The sequence below is a fragment of the Vidua macroura genome, chromosome 19 (assembly GCF_024509145.1).
Source record: "Vidua macroura isolate BioBank_ID:100142 chromosome 19, ASM2450914v1, whole genome shotgun sequence".
Lineage (NCBI taxonomy): Eukaryota > Metazoa > Chordata > Aves > Passeriformes > Viduidae > Vidua > Vidua macroura.
The window spans coordinates 4,895,861-4,912,775 of NC_071589.1; the positions used below are offsets into that span (position 1 = coordinate 4,895,861).

The window sequence follows — 16,915 nt, forward strand, 5'->3', positions numbered from 1 at the left end:
GTTGTCTTTCCTTTAAATACCAAACCATTTGACTTGTCCCATTATCTTATGTTTACTTTTCTGTGTCCTGTACATCTGGCATAAAATAACACAGATTTTATTTTCCAAGTGTGTCCAAGGGAATTCTGCCACATACACATTTTTATTGCAAAAGGAGCGGAAGAACCTTAAAATCCAATAATAATTGTCAGCCCTGGGCAATTCAAAACAGTGAATTGTCTCAGTTCTCTCTTCTATGTCTGTCCTTATCCTACAAATAAAAAAGATTATCAGATTAGGTATTTTTTCCTTAGTGTTTTTAAGTTTTAGAGTATAAATTTCCGGGGTTTTCTGTGTGATGAGGAGGTCTAGTGCTTCACACACATACTGACAATTACAGCAGCATCTTTTTAAACTGAAGGCTGCTTTTCTTAATCCCAAATGTCAATTGGAGTTAGGATAAAAATGTTATTTGGTGAGCCTTAGTTCATGCGAGGTGCCAATGCTCCATCTGGGCGTTCCGGTGGAAGCCGAGTGGATTCTGCTCCTGACTTTAATAGGAGAAGAATCAGAACTGTTTGTTATGGCTGTTTCTTAAAAGGGAAACTTACTGCTTATTGAAAAAGCGGATATGAAAAGCACAAACTTGTTCTTTTCCTGCCAAGAAACCACACAGATTATGTCACTGCATTTATTTAAATCTGGTTTCCATTATGTCGTTTTTGTGCTTTCCCCCCCATTCGCATCTGGTTCTCAGGCACTCAGACAGGACTGGGCTGCAAATCCAGGGAATAGCTCAGATCCATCTAAAAATATATAATAGAGGGTAATACATACTCTTATTTGTATATTATTAATATACAGCTGTCAGTTGTTGATCTGAGGGAGCCCTTCAAACAGTTTTGCAGGTTCCTTTTTTTTAATGAAGTTGTGCAATCATTAATTTTTTTAATTCCTCCTACTTGCACACAGAGGTAAGAGTTTAGACCCTTCATGCAGATGCCACAGCTATTTTCTTGCTCCCAGATTTCTGAGAGAGACAGACACAGACATGATTTTGGCTTGTTTACAGGGCAGCCGGTTAGTCCTTCTAGTTTAACACACTTCAGTATAGAGGGGTTATTTTGGATGTGCTTGATTCCATCACTGAAAGCTGCCAATAACAGGATCAAAAATCTGCAAGTGTGCGAAACAGGAAATGCACATCAAGTGGGAATTTAAAAAATCGTGGGAAATGAAGCATCCCCGCCGTTTAAGGGGCTAAACCTCATTTCATGTGCAGAACTGTCAGATATCCGGGATTATTTTTATTTTACTCCACCAAACAGCACAATTATAGAGAGACGGTGCCAGGCCCTAAGGCGGGGAAGGGGGTACCATGGCGGACGGCCTACAACTCCCAGCATGCACCGCGTGGCCGTTAAGGAGAGTGTAAATATTGTGCATGGAGGGACTACAGCTCCCGGAATGCTCCGCGCGGGCAAATGGCCTAGTGCTAAGGTGGTGGGAGGTGGACTATAACTCCCAGCATGCACTGCGCGGAGAAACCGAAGTCATCCACTCCATAGACGGCGATGACTACAACTCCCAGCATGCCCCTCGGTCCCATTGACGGCGCACCTTTTTCCCGCGCAGGCGCAGAGCGGGGTTGATGCTGTGAGGAGGAGGCGGAGGAGGCGGCGATGGCGCTCAACAAGAACCATTCGGAGGGCGGCGGCGTCATCGTTAACAACAGCGAGAAGTGAGGTGCTATCCCCTTCTCCCTTCCTCCGGCCTCGGGAGCCGGGGGATAGCAGCGAGTTGCCTTCTCCCCCCGCCCTCCTCCTGCCTTCCCTCTCAGGGGGAGCGGTTGTGTGGGTCATGGGGGGCCGTGCTGAGGGGGCGAGGCGGGTAAAGGGGGTGGTTTAACCCTCTCGGTGCCGGCGTTGCTCCTCCTCCCCTCATCTCCCTAGGCTTAGGGGCTGTATGTATCCTCCTACCCCAGGGCCTGTGCGAGAGGAACTGCTGGGCTTCAGCCGCAGGCCTTGCCCCCCTACACCGCTTCCCTCAGCATCCAGCCTGTCCCCCAGCCTGCTGCTGGCTCTTGGTGCTGTCCCCAGCCTCTCCCCCGAGGGTTCAGCAAGGGCTGGCAGAGCTCAGCTCCCGCCCAGGTGATCTGGCCTGGACCCAGGCCTCTCCCCCTCGGGGAGGCTGCACCTGCATCGTGCCTGAGCTCAAAGGCTGCCCGCCCTGGTTTGCCGGGCTCCTGGAGCACAGCCCCCTTTCTGTGTGTGCGGGAGGGAGCAACAGCCCTGGAAAAAGGTGCCGGGATATAACCATGGAAACGGCAAGCCTGCACAGAGCTGCCTCTGTCTGCACGGCAAAGGGCTGTCCGCAGCCGCTGTCTGCCGGCGTGCTTCTGACGTGGCAGTCATCTGCTTCGGGGACAAAGGAATGCTTCGTCCTCCAGCGCTTCTTTCCACGGGGCCACTTAAACATTGGTGTAGGAATTCTGTGCCTGACTTCCACTTGGGATGTGGCCTTTCTTAGAAGGATCAACTCAGGTACTTAAATTTGCATTCCCTGAGAGGACTGCAGCAGCTGAAGGTGTTGCTGTTCCCAGCTGTCAGCCTGCCTTGCATCAGGGCTTGCCTGTCCCTGGGTTGATCCAGCTGAAATGCTGCAGCCTGAACAGCAGGCTGCCCTTCCCATTCCCAAGCTGTTCTGGAGGGACAGGTATTCACTGGCAAATGACTGAGGATAGAAACACGTCAGCTGCCAAAGATAGAGGTGGTGGAGATTTCTGCAGCTTTAGGGATTAGAGTCCTAACGTGGGTGCTGTACTGTCAGTACAAGTTACCTGCTGTGTCCATGCAAAGGTTTTAATCAGGTCAGTTTGTAATTGAGAATTAAGGAATCAGTGCAGGCAACACGAGTTAATGAAGTCTTGTGGCAAGGAAGGGGAGTTCCTCTGGATCACATTTTTGTGTCAGAGGTGCTTGAGCTGTGGTGAGACCAATAGCTGTGTTGCATAAGCCAGCCTGAGCACTTTCTTCTCCTGCAGTTCTTCCTCTGTCATGTCACTTGTGGGCAACTGAATTAGGGAACTGATCCAGCAGAAATGCAAAACAATTTAAAACAAAAAAAGATCTTGAGATTTTGATCAGCTCAATTGACCAGGTTTGCTGCCTGGTTGTGCAGAGAGCAGTAGCAGCTGTGTCAGCACACTGGGAAGGGAACAAGTAGCCAAGTGCTACTTCAGTTGCTGCTGCCAACAACAACAACCAAAAAAAGGCAAACCAGGACTGATTCTGCCTGCTCAGCATCTCCATCAATACTGAGGTTACAGGTGGTTTTGGTAGGTCAGTAAACTTCTGTGCATGCTGCACTTCTGCCTTGAGTTGTAACTGCTGTCTCTTGTGTCACCGTGTGCAGTGTTTTGATGACCTATGACCATGTAGAAATCACCTTCAGTGATCTGGAGCCGATGCCAGAGGCCTTCAAGGGCACCAAGAAAGGGAGTGTTTTCCTGACTCCCTACCGGGTAAGTGGTGAAAGGCTTTATCTCGTCTAAGGAGATAACAGCCCTGGAGTCTGTATTTAAATGTCCTCGTGTATGAAAGTCAGGATAATCTACTCCTGCTTGAAGTGTGGCTCATCCTCTCCCTCTGGGAAGCATTATGAATTCATGGCATATCCCATCTATTTGTCAGCAGATAATAAATCTGATTCGTTCTTGTACAGGCAGCTGTTTAGTCCATCAGGCATCTTCAAACTGGAATTGCTGAATGCAACATCACAGCTACTAAATCATAGCTGTGTGGAGCAGCAGGTTCTCAGGAAGCTGGAAGGAGCATTATCTGAGCAAGGGACTTCCTGAAGGCTTTAGTACCTTGAGGATTCGGTTTACCCCTGTAGCTGCTGTGTGTAGCCTTTAGCTTGTGGAACTGGTGATGTGGGAGCAAGTTCCAGTCCATGGAGAAATCTGTTCATAAAATAAATCCGGGCTGTGTTTCCTGTTTGTTTTGACTAGCTCTTGTCATATTATTTTCTTTCAGGTTATCTTTGTGTCAAAGGGGAAGGATGCCATGCAGTCATTTGTGATGCCCTTTTATTTGTTGAAGGATTGTGAAATTAAGCAGCCAGTGTTTGGAGCAAATTACATCAAGGGCACAGTGAAAGCAGAGGCAGGAGGTAGGTATCACATAGTGGATGTTCTGTGTCTCAGTTCAGCTGCTCACTTCGTAGCAAAATCCTGGCTAACCAAACCTTGACACTGTCCAAATGGGTTTTCACACTCATGTGAAAACATGTTTCTTTCACTGGCAGCTAAAAACATTCCCCTTACCAGCTCCCTGTTCAGCTACAATGAGCAGATGTGCTCTGTAACCCATCTCATTCCTGCCCTCTGCAAAATACAAAATTCAATCATACAAGTGATCTCAGCAAATAAACATCAGAATGGAGTCAGCAGGAATGATGTCATTTTGCTTTGGTCACTTGGGATCATCTATCCCACCTGCATCCAGGTTCTCCTGTGCCAAAAATTCAGATCCTTTCTGGCTCTGTTTGGGTTCAGGTACAGACCCCCAGAGCACTTTCTCCATTGTGTTTCTTGTGCAGTTCAAGGACAAGTGTGGTATTGCTGTAGTGCATCCTGGCAGTGAAAATGGCACTTGGAAGGGAATGGATTGTCTTGAAATCAGGGAATTTAAGGAGCTGTTTCACATTAAAGTCAATGAGAAGGCTGTGGCAAACATTTTCAAGAATAATTTTGGTTTTGACTGATTTTTTTTTTTACCAAAGGCACAGAATGTTCAGTAAATTTTCATCCTCAGCTTGATTCAGTCTAGCACTTGTGGCACAGAAATCACAGCACAGGGTGTAAGAACCTTCAGCTGCAGTTCTGAAATCAGCATTATAGCTTCTGCATGGGAGCTGAGTGGGACCATCCAGCATGAGAGGGAGCCTGAGCATTAATGACAAACTAAACTGTGTGAAAGGCAAAAGGCTTTAGCTAGATCTTTGTTAATTTTCCCCAGAAGCCATCTCCTTTAATGATGATGTCTTAAGAGCCATGAGAGTCTGGTTTAGCTTAAAAAGCTCTTTAATCTACTTGTGTCTGTTTCAGCACAACTTCTTCTTTGATGCTTTCTTGGGACTCTGGACTGTGCACGTTTTTCTTTTTTGTACTGTAATGTGAGATGGCACTAATTTATTTGTTTTCTAATTTTTTATCCTGACTTGAAATATCTTCCATGGGCTCTAATGGATTTATGTGGACTATGTTTTTCATTAAGTTCTTTGCTTTCTTGGGCACTCAGACTCCCAAACTAATTTGGAGCTGACAGTTAGGCATAGTTGCAGAGGCTTTTTAGCAAACGGGATTAACAAAAGCCCTGTCTTCTGCACTAATCTTATCCAAAGCAAGAGCAAATCCAGCACTCCTGATAGCTTGGCCTCTGACAGCTACTGTGGCAATAGCCACAACTCCAGGAAGCTTTTGAAGCTCTCCCTCATGGATGTTACTGCATCAGGTCTCTCTTGACCTCACAATACCCCAGTGTGAATTTTTCTGATGACACCATAATTCTGCCACTTTCTCTGCTTTTTTTTTTTTTTTTTTTAATTTGGATTTTTGGGATAAGCTCTTTTAAGAATTATATACAGAGTATCTGTAGATGCAGCATGTAACCTAAATAGCATGGAAATGGTTTCTTCTTGCTCCTTAGTGCTGTCTTTCCTCCCTCAGGTGGCTGGGAAGGATCTGCCACATTCAAGATGACCTTTGCAGCTGGGGGTGCAATTGAATTTGGGCAGCGGATGCTGCAGGTGGCATCACAAGGTATGGAAGGCTGGGGGTGTCTGCCAGAGTTCTGTGGTTTCAGGAGCCCTTGCCTGAAGCTTGCTTTAAAACATACTTTTCTCACATCCAAAGAGCAGCAGATTTATTGGGATGACACTTACTTGTTTTTCTGATAAGGACTCTTTAAGTTTGTTGGAGTTGTTGGCGGGCTTTTGAGGCAGGTTTGATGTTCTGATGAGGTCTTGTCTTTGCTTTTCCAGTCTCCAGAGGTGAAATACCCAGTGGAGCTTACGGCTATTCCTACATGCCAAATGGATCCTATGCTTTTGCACCACCTGCAGCTAACGGGGGCTATCCATACCCACCTCCTCCTCCAGGTACGTCTGGGAACTGAGGCTGAGGGTTATTCCAGTGAGTTAGAGTTAAAATAGGTTAAAAGGGCAAGAAAAACAGATTTTACTGTGTGTTTTAGTGATGACTTGTGTAGCTTTTGTTCCTGAGTTTAATTATATTTGCCTTGGCTTCTTTTGGTTGAGAACTCCACCCAGAGGAGTTAAGTCTCTTGCTATGTGATCTCCTTTCCTGACAGACTTTTACCCTGGTCCTCCTGCGGCAGCTGGAAACATGGGCTACATGCAGCTTCCACCCCCACCATACCCAGGGCCCATGGAACCCCCTGTCAGTGGCCCAGACCTGCCCTCCACTCCTGCAGGTAAGGAGCCTGTCCAGGTGAATGAACTCACAACAGTTTTGTTAGGAATGAAACAGACTTTGTTTCTTGTCTTTTGGGGAACTTCGAAGCTCCATTTAGAAGTTGAAATTTGTTTAGAACAGAGATTAGGGAGCTCCCCTAATCTCCAGCCTTGTATGTTCAGCTCAGTCTGGAGTCCAGCCTGATTCTCTTCCGGGTAAACACCATTAGTAGGCATTTTATAGATGGATGTATTCGTCTTTTGACAGAAAAAATACAGTCTGTGATTCTCCTGTGGTGGTAATCTTGTCCTAATGAATGAATACAAGGAATATGATGGTGAAATGTGTTTGTGGTCCATTTTAGTTCACAACTGTGGCTTTGGTGATATTTGCTTCCCCTGTTTCATTCTTAATGTGATTATTTTTGCTGAAACAATATGGATCAGGGGAAGAGATGATGGAAAGGAGCTGGGGAAATATCAGCCTCATTTTTCACTCATTTAGGATTTATTAAAATGAAAAAAAGAGCTGTTGTGGTTGGATACAGCCATAGATCTCTTGCAGATAAGAATATTTGTTTGAATAAGGATTTAACTTTTCAATTTGAAAAAACAACCATTCATCTTTGAACTATTATTTGGGAAGTGGCGCTGCTCCAGAGGGTTGTACAAGATTTTTGTGTTCTGCAGAAATGGAGGATCTGGATTATGCTCATAAATTACCATCTTTAATACACTAATCCCCTGAGCTGCTATCATCTTCTGCTGATTTTTGTTTTGCCTGTTGATTTCACTCCCAGGAAGGATGGTTTGTTCACTGCCTGTTTATAAAAGGTATTGTCTGTATTTAGGCAAGGCAACAGCAAGCATTTATTTATGGCTGACATGCAAGTCCCAGGTGACATTTCCAAACTCAGTCTTCCTCTGTTTCACTGGGAATTGGCAATTCTGTGGTGACTGGAAGAGAGAATGCTCAATTGTGTTTGTTGTAGCTGTTTTGCAACTTGAGCACTGGTCACAGGGTGCTCTGTTAAGTAACTCTTGATGGCCAGGGGTTCTTGTTCTATTGTAAGGGTTCTCTGTGTGTCCCTAACCTGTCACTTCTCTCCCTGTGACAGCTGAAGCCAAGGCTGCTGAAGCTGCTGCCAGTGCTTACTACAGCCCAGGCAACCCCCACAATGTCTACATGCCCACGGTGAGTCCCTGTTGCTCTGGGGTTGCAGGGGAGCCCAAGTGTGTGTCTGGCAGATCTTCTCTCAGTGGCACAGCAAAGTTGGTCTGAATTGATGTTGGTGTCTTGGTTTTTTGGGGGGCTTTGAGTTTAATATTCTTAGCCAAGCACTGATGTCCTTTTGTCATCTTAATTGCAGGACCAGCCACCTCCTCCTCCATACTTCCCACCAGAGGACAAGAAAAACCAATAAGCTGACACAGAACTTCTCCACGACTCATTGCTTTCTTTTTTTCCATTTTGGCAGAATTCTGGGGCACAGTCCATGGCACTGAGGAGTAGAACCTTCCCCCAAGGCACACTGCTTTCAGGGGCTCTAGGAGTAGGTCTGTGCAGAGCAAGGGGAGGGATTTTGGCAGTCTGGGTCACCTGTGGAGCTCTGAGGGTTTGCTGTCCTGCAGCATTCCCTCCTCCCTGTGCACAACATCGCTACACCTGGAGGTTCTCTTCATGTGTGACTGCTTCCCTTAGCTCTGTTTCTTTTGATACTTAAAGCATACCTCTTTAGAGTCAGCATCTGCTCTAAACTGCTAATTAACATGATCATGACATGGAAACAAGGCTCTTGGGGGTGGGAGGTGTCTTGAATTCACCTTAGTGTGCATCCAAGAGCACCTCTGGACACACGGATGCCTCTGGTTATTCTTTTTAATCCAGAGTGTCACATCCAACTCTGCTTTTGAGAAAGGACTTCAAAGGCAACCTTTGGGATTTCAAAGGAAGAACACACCTATGACATTTTTCAGATATATATTCAACTTTCTTATTTTTTTTTTATCTAAATCATTCCTGACAATCATAGTAAATAATCTATAGCACTTCAAATTTCCTTGCTGCTCACCATGTATGTGCTGACAAATGTCCCTTCCTCAGACATGCTGCTCTTCACAGGGTTCTCCAGTAGCATCTGACCAGTTTAGATCCCATAGGAACACTAATATTTCTGCAGTCTCTATTTTCCAGTTAGATATGTGAATTCCCTAAGTCCTGAGCATTCTCCTCATAGTCTGTAATGCACTTTTGTTTTTCCTTTGTTGTAACAAAAGTTACACTTCTTGGCCAGTGAAGCATCTTCCTGCTGTGATTTACCTGGTGAATTAACAGCTAATGGGCAGAAAGTAGTTGCTTTACTTCTGTCCTGGAAGCACTTGAGAGAATATGCAAAACATTGGAATAAGCTGTAAGGTACAAAGTGTTGTTTATTGCTGTTTGTGTGGTCCAGCTGTGAATTCCCAGTCACCCAAACTTGGACTCCTCATAACATTGATTCCTTGGTCTCATTAGCAACAATTCCAGTGCAGAACCTGTGCAGGACTGATCAGAATCTGGGCTGTGGAACTTCTGCATTGTACAAAGCTTTGGCAAGTGACACTTGACTGGCTTCTGACAGCCGAGAGAGAAAATCCTTCCCAGCAAAGTGTGACAGAAGGTCCTGTGCTAGGGAACTGCTGAGACTTGCTGCATGCATCCTGCTCGGAGAGAAACAAGGTCCACTTCTTGTTTTCTTTTTCTTTACCTGATTAATGAAATTGCTACTGTTTGTGCACTGACTTTTCTAGAATTGCTACTGCGGTGATGTAAAGAAATCGTTATTTAAAAAATATATTTATTTTGAAAGCGTTTGATTAATATATTAATGTGAAATGACTTCTGAATGCAGATTTGTTTGCCAAGACTGTGAAGTAAAGAGAAATCAGCTCAAAACTTGGGGTGTTTGTGTGTGTGTGAGTGGGCAGACTTCTGGTGAGCTGGTAGCTTTGGATGCAGAGAGGAGGAATGAGAAGCAAAATCATTTTGATTTTATATTTTATTATTAGAAGCAAAACCACTTGGCTTTTCACTGGTGACATTAGTTGCTTGATTTCTCTTGGGTGGCTTAGTGAATGAAAATAAGATGTTAAAATGTTTCAGGAAACTCCCATTTCACAGTTCCTGTTAGAAGCTGATGCAGCAGCTGCTTTACTCTACCCAGATGTGTCACCCAAGTTGTTTTTCCAGAGTTGTCCTCATAAAAGTTACAACCTGTTTACTGTTTTACTTTGCAAGAATTAGCTCAGCACTGCAGCATAATTAATGCCTCTGAAATATCTCTCTAGAAGCAAGCCACAATTTTATCCTTTTTTTTTCCCTGTAAGTGTGCCGAGGTGCCTGGGTGGTTGTGCCCAGTGAGGTCGGAGCTGTCTCAGGTGTGCTCCCCCTGTGCTCCTGTCCCTGGAAAAGCTGGGAGTTGTGCTCCAGCAGCAGTGCTGGAGCTGAACTGAACCAGGTGTGTCAGTCTCACTTGGCAGGACAGGAGTGTTCCATGTGGGATCAGGTCCTGGTCAGTCCCCCAGCTCACACTGACACGTGTCAAACAGGAGGTACCCAGAACCTGCTCTCCACGTATCATCCAAACCTCTCTTGGTTTCATTCCTCTTTCCAGCAGCTCCTGTGGTTGCCTTCATTCTCTTGAATTCCCTGACCAGCCAGCAGGGACATCTTCCAGATTCTGCTCATTTTTACATCCCTTTTGACTCTCACATCCTCCCACATGGCTGTTTGACTGCACTTTAAGCCTGGCTGAGCCACTCGGGTTTGTTTTCTTGGGTAGAAGAGGTGGCTGAAGGAGGAAAGCATTGAGATAAAATATTATATTCCAGTAGGAGATTAATAAATCCCGATTTGTGAATTAAATTTTCTTCAAACTTCAAATCAAGGTTTCCTCAGTCACATCTGTCCAACTCTAAAATGGTGCTGAAACCTTTCTGTTCTGGCTCGTTCCCAGTTACCCTCTACTCAGACAGAATCCTAGAAAACACAGATTGCACAAACTTTCCAGAGCTCTTGCCCAGCCCCACTCCCTGTGCAGCTCTTAGACCAACAATCAGAACAAATCCATGAGGTTCTTTTAAAACCTTTCCTCAGCTAAGTGTGCTTGAGAGAGAAATATTTAAATATCTGCTCCCATGGGAACTCAGCTCCATGGTTTGAGCTGAGTCACTTCCCTTAGAGTGGAGAAGTGGCAAGACCTCCAGAGACACCATGAGGTTTCTGTCTGGCAAAAGGGAAATGTACTCAAAGGATGAGTCAGGCTGGAATAAATGAAATATTCCTTAGCACGGGTGTCAGTGGGCTAAATCTGGAGTTGAAGCTATGGGCTTTCCACACTGGTTTGAGGTTCAATGTTCCTATTCCTCCAGGCTGGAGCTGTGCACGGTCTGTGGGGAGGGGAGGGGAGGAGCAAGCCAAAAAAAGAGATTGGGCGTGGTCTCTATGTGTTTGGAGTGTGCTGTGGGAGGAGAAGCAGGTTTTGGGAATGCTTGGCAAGTGTCACAGCCAGCAAGGCTCTGGCAGGTGTTGGGCTGAGTGGAGCAGCACGATTTGGGAATCCAGATTTATGGGTGCTGGTGAGAATCCCTGCCAAAATGCCCAAATCTGGCTTTGGTACTCAGCACTCCCTGCCATCCCCCAATGGAAACTGGGAGCTGTTCTCTGCTTGGGAAAGGGCTCAGGGAGGGTAGAAGGGTCACCAGTCCTGCTGCCCACACAGAACATTTTAAATATTAAAGCAGGGCCATGCAAGTTGAAGTCTGCTGCTGCTCTGGAAGCCTGTGGGATTAGGGCAGGAAGAAATGTTGTTCACTGACACGTCTCCAGGTCTGGTTCCTGCCTCAGTGATTAACTGGCTGTGCAGCAGGAGACTGCCATGTGACAGCCAGGTTGGTACCATTAAACTCCAGCAGTTGGCTGGTGTTATACTACTGAAGGGAGAGAGGAGGCATAGGGAACAATTAGTGTTGGATGCTTGACAGAGGCAGATTTTTCCACCACCACCTACAGTTGTCTTGATGTGACTTGGGCTCTTCAGCTGAGAAGTCTCTCCCTGCCCCTGATGCTGGGAAATGCAGCTGCTTCCCCCCTCTGGCGAGTGTGGGGTAACTGGGTATTTCCAAAGTGCTTTGAGATCTTGTGCAAAGAAGTGTTGCTGCAGGAACCGCAGGTGCTGCTGACAGATTTCCTGCTGTCAGCCCTGAAATCCTGGTGCTATCCCTAGGGCTGGGGAAGTTCTTGACCTTGGAATGATTACCCGATCCTTAGGGATTAAGGATCCTTACCCTGGAAGGATTGCTCCGTCCTGTGTGTGCTTGCCTAGGGTTGCCTCCAGACAAAGGAAGAAACAGAGTCCTCCTCTCCCTCCACACCATTCTGCCCAGGTTTTACCTCAAATGCTCCAGCTTCATGCATTAATTTCTTTCTGGCTGGGGGTGGGGGGGTGCACTAAGCAGTTGTAGAGAGAGGGATTAAGCCCACCTGGCCAGGACCTCCCTGTCCTGTGTGTGCCTTCCTTTGGAGATCATGAGGACTTCCCACCACTCTCAGAGCTGTAGATGGTCAAACTGCCTCTGACACATGATGGACACTGATTTATCAGCTCTGCTCACAGCACTGTCTCCCTTTGCAAACACTGCTGGAGGGGCAGGAGGTGTGGGGTGAAATTTGGCTCCAGCTGCTCTCAGAGCATCAAGGAGCGGAGCAGCTCCTTCAAGGAGTGAGCAGCTCCTGTTGCATCACAGGCACCACCACCTGTGAAGAACTGCCAGGGCTGTGTTGGAAGTGAATTTTGCCAAGGCAGGCTGTGATCAGGAGGAGTTTCAGGTTAAAGCTGCACAGAAAAGTGAGGTTTGTGTGTGGGGACAAAACGCTGAGATGTGCAGGGTTGGGATCTTTATTTCAGTCAAGGCTCTCTCTGCAGCCAGAACAGATGTTACTCACCTGTCTGCTCTCTGGAGTGAGTCAGCTCCAAGAGACTGGAACCAGTATTTCAGCCCCCTCCTTGCTCAAGGGCTGGCCCTGTGCCACTGGGACAGGCCCCAGTGGGACACGAAGTGCCCCACGTCACAGGGAGCAGGAGCAGGGACTTGTACCTGCTGGTGGTAGCTGCTGGATCTCACACCTCAGGGTGCAGACAGACCAGGATCCCTCCCTGCTGGGTCCTCCCAGCCCACCTGCCATTCCCTACACAATTCCTATGGTTTCTGGACGCTGGAAGCAAAAGGTATCAGCTTGGCTTCATTTACGAGCTCAGCTCAGCAAATCCTGTCTTTCTAAACTTTTCCTTGCCCCTGCTCAAGTCGTGTCTCCTCCTCCTCCTTTTCCATGTACTTTGCTCTTTGAAGGCTGGGCTCTGGCTGGGACACACTGGCACAGACTGACTGCAAGAGTATTCCATGTCTTGGCATGTCCGTCTGGAATGTGGGGGTGGTGGGAGGGGTTGCCCTGCAGCCTCCTCCCATCACAAGCATGTGGTTCTGTGCAGCTTGCTGGGCTCCTCTGGGGCTTTGGCAAGTGTGTGGGGAGAATTGTTGGTGGAAAAGCCATGGGGAGAATGCTCTGTGCTGGAGCTGATCAGTAATTTGGTATCTGTGCTCCAGAATAACCTGGTTAATGGGCACCATGGAGGTACCTGAGTGTCTTGGTTTGAACAAACAGGTGTCTGCTAAGGACAGCAGAAGCCTCCCTTGAAATGGAAAATGTAAACCCCCTCCCTCTGAATTATTATAATTTTGAAATTAAGGGGGTCTCAGGCAAAGATATGGGAGAAGGAATAACAGCTCTTTACCAGGAAAATTAAAAATACAAATGCAATAGTACAAAAAAAAAAAAAGAAAACAAACCACTGCCAGAGTCAGAACAGGCCCTGGCACCCTGTGGGTCAGGGTGGTGGCAACAGTCCCATTCCATGGGGGCTCAGCCCTCCTGCCAGGGCTGGTGTGGATGGGCCTGGGCTTCCTCTGGGAATGCAGTGGGGAAGAAAGCTGCTCCTCTGGGAATGCAGTGGGGAAGAAAGCTGCTCCTCTGGGAATGCAGTGGGGAAGAAAGCTGCTCCTCTGGGAATGCAGTGGGCAAAGGCTGCTGTGCTGTTCCAAAGTCAGATTGTATCCAGGTAGGAATGCTTGGCTCCTCCCCTGGGCGCAGCATCTCCCCATGGGATGATGGAATTTTCTCAGCCATGCAGGGACACTCAGTGGCCATGAACAGAAGAGATCTCCTGGAGGGAGGGTTGGGTGTGGGAGAGATAAAGCAAACTGCCCCATGAACAGCAGAGAACTGCCCCACCTCTGGCAGATGGCAGTAGAATACACACCCCACTAACATATTTCAACCTAAGACACTGGATGTCAGCCCTGGGTTCTTCCACCTTCACAAGCATCCCCCTGATCCCTCCTCAGCTCAGGCACATGCTGTAGGTCCTGCTGCTCTCAACTCAGCCCCCAAACCAGCAAATAAATTGGCTTTGAAATGTGTCCCCCATTCTCTGTCCCTGCGGTGAGGGGATGATAAATCCAGTGTCTGAAACAAAATTATCTCACTGGGAGAGGGAAGTGGAAGACAGCACATGACAGTGATGGTGAAAACATTTTAAAGTGGTCACAAGGTGCTATGAGGCAAATGGGGGACACCCAGGTCTACACATGAAGTCTGTGACTTCCTCAGAGTCATCCTTGCATGTCCCTGCCATGAAGCTGGCAGCTCTTGTGCCAAACCTCTGCTCCTGCACAGGGCTCCCAAGGGGAACAGAGCTTTCACAACTGCCCTGTCCTGTGTGGGTGGCTGGAAGTCCCCTTTGCTCTTCCCAGAGGGATGGAGTTTGCCTTGACATCCTTTTAAGATGTCCCAAATGAGGTGGGAGGTACTGTGTGTCCCCCACTTCCTTCCCAGGTGCCACCATATTTTGTGAGGTGCCCCCGAAGTGCTCAGGAGAGCCTGTGGCAGGAGAGCTGTGGGGTTAGGGCAGGAGTAACTGGAGGGCCCCAGAGGAAAAGGGAGGGGGGATGACTGACATCCCTCCTGGGTATGGAATCGTTGGCCCCACAGCACTCAGTGGGTCCCAGAGGGATACCTCACCTGGGCAGCCCCAAAGAGGGCAAACAGGGATGTCTTTCATTTTGGAACCACCTTCCCTTCCTCTCCCCTGCCTGGTGCCTGCACTCTCCCCTTTGCCAAAGCCTGGCAGACACCATTAGGTTCTGCAGAGTCATCAGACCCCGTGCTTAAAGGAGAAGTGAGGGAGGGACATGTTGAAATCAGTTTTTTGACTATTTGCCCATTTCCATCTGAGAGATGAGAGTGAGGCCAGGCTGCGGCTTCAGGATCAAGACAAGAGGTAGGAGATAAATTCCTATTAATGCTGGTAGAGGGTTCTTTCCTAGCAGGTTCTCCTTTAAGGGGAAGATGATTCCCTATAAAGAAGGTGATGATGCTTGTTCTTTGGAGATCTGTTTTCTCAGCAGCACCTGTAACCCCATTCACAATTGAGCTGTGGACTTTATTTATACTGGGGACAGGTATAAAGGGTTTTCCTTTAGGATGACTTGTTTTTAAAAGTAATGTTTAAAAGGCTTCACTCCACATTGTGCATATATATGTTGGTTATTTTGGGAGGCAGGCTGACAGCATGGAAGCAGGGGCTGTTTTGGGGAATGCCAACCCCATCCCTTTGGGAAGTCCTGCATTGGCTATCTGGCATATTTTGCTAATTGTCTGCCAGTGTGGAGAAATATATCAGGAGTTTATCAGGATTGTCTCTACTAACCAGAAATCCTCACTCATTCTGGAGCTGCTTTTAGGGCTTCTCTTATTGTTTCCTGGACAAGGAGTAATTCGATGTGCAAATACTGGAGCTCAGTGATTTTTGTCACTGGTATTTTGTGGAACAGGTGGCTGCTGGTAAAACCCAGGGAAAAAAGGATAACTGCTGCTTTTGAGACTTGATCACCAGACAGCTCTCCCATGGCACAGACAGAGGCTTGAATCCATGTGATCCCTGCACAGAGTCCTTCCTGAGGACCCTGCTGGCTCTGATGGGAGCTGTGTGCTCCCATCCTGCTGGGCTGTGCCTGAGCATTTTTGAGGGCATTGCAAGCCAGTGCAGTGCCCAGCTGGGGAAAGAGCTTTTAAACAGACACCTCCACACTGCAGTTGAACTTTTGCTTTCTAAAGCTTGCACAACCCCAGCCCAGCCACCAGCTTCTGGCTGGAGGGTCACTGTCTGATGTTTAGCAATAGTTATGACTAGATTTTACTTCTCCAATGTGAAAGGAGGAGAGAAGTGGATTTGAGGATTGACTAAACTCTTTCAGCTGTTCTCTCTGTGCTGGTTGAGGCAAGAGACATTCTGACTGCTGTTATTTTTTGTTGGCAAGGAGCAGTGAAACGTGTGAGCAGCTCAAGGAGGCTGAGTCCATGTCCTGCTTTTACCTCTGGGGTTGCTGTTTTCTGGGCCAGATTTTGCTTTTGCTATCAAAGCTAAAAGCAAAGATGACAGCAATGGTTTCCAAAGGCCATCATGCACTTTTCTCTAGTTCCCACTAACAGCATTTTGCAAGGGAGCACAGAGCTGATGCCCCAGATCAATAAACTGCATTTGTGTATGTCACGGGACAGGAATCGGCTTCTCCACCAGATTCCCCCCATCACTGAGGGAGGAGATGCTTTGAAGCTGTTTGCCCAAGGTGAGCCAATGGAAGAAGGCTGGATAAAGCCAAGGCTGAGGCTAGCAGGGCTGGGGAAGCACCTCTAAGCATCTCTGACAGCAAAGGGAATGAGCATCCTCAGCAGGTGTGGGGTGAGGAGGTGGCTCAGTGCCAAACTGGGAAGTGTACAAGAAGGGGTTCTGAAGCCCAGTTCCTTGGGGCACCCAATTTCTGGGGACAGTTTCCAGAGCCCTCCTGGCAGGGGAGAGAGCAGAAGTGTAACAAACAGCTTTTTTCAGACCTCAGGGGACAAGGCTGAAAAATCTCAGGAGTGCCTTTCAGCTTTTGGGTGTCTCACTGTATCTCTGGATTTTTATTCTGTAGATTATCTTGGCATCCCCCTACTCCTGAAAATTCAGTGTTTTTATGCTGTGCAGTCCCTCTTGGCCCCAGTCCTGTGCTGGCTGACCTGGATAAAGAAAATGTACCCCCCACATCAAACCCCTGCCTCTGCTTTCAGCCCATTTTCCATCTCCTGGTCCCACAACTTCAGGAAACCCCTTTTGCCATTATAACCTGCTCTTACAGGGTTCCAAGGCAAAGGGAGGTTGTGTCTCTCTTAAAGCAATTAGAAGAGTGCAACCTGCCTCGATTAACGGACTGGATTAGTGCAAGGCTGGAAGGGACTGGCTGCCTGCCCTCATCCTCTCGCAGGGATGCTGCAGCCAGCATCCTCCTGCAGCCCTGCTTGAAGCCAGCATACTGTGAGGCTCTG

The 16,915-nt window shown here is 47.5% G+C and overlaps 1 protein-coding gene across 2 annotated transcripts; it reads left to right on the plus strand.

The window, feature by feature from the left end:
- The first annotated feature begins 1,598 nt into the window (after window positions 1–1,598).
- WBP2 (WW domain binding protein 2) lies at window positions 1,599–9,312 on the plus strand. Of its 2 annotated transcripts, none has more exons than XM_053994811.1 (8): window positions 1,599–1,720; window positions 3,394–3,502; window positions 4,017–4,152; window positions 5,711–5,803; window positions 6,025–6,141; window positions 6,354–6,476; window positions 7,575–7,651; window positions 7,827–9,312. In XM_053994811.1, the coding sequence occupies exons 1-8, from the start codon at window positions 1,662–1,664 to the stop codon at window positions 7,878–7,880; spliced, it is 768 nt and encodes a 255-aa protein (XP_053850786.1). In that variant the 5' UTR covers window positions 1,599–1,661; the 3' UTR covers window positions 7,881–9,312. The 2 variants fall into 2 exon arrangements, with proteins under 2 accessions (XP_053850786.1, XP_053850787.1); XM_053994812.1 differs by having other exon boundaries at window positions 1,638–1,725.
- Window positions 9,313–16,915: the final 7,603 nt, after the last annotated feature.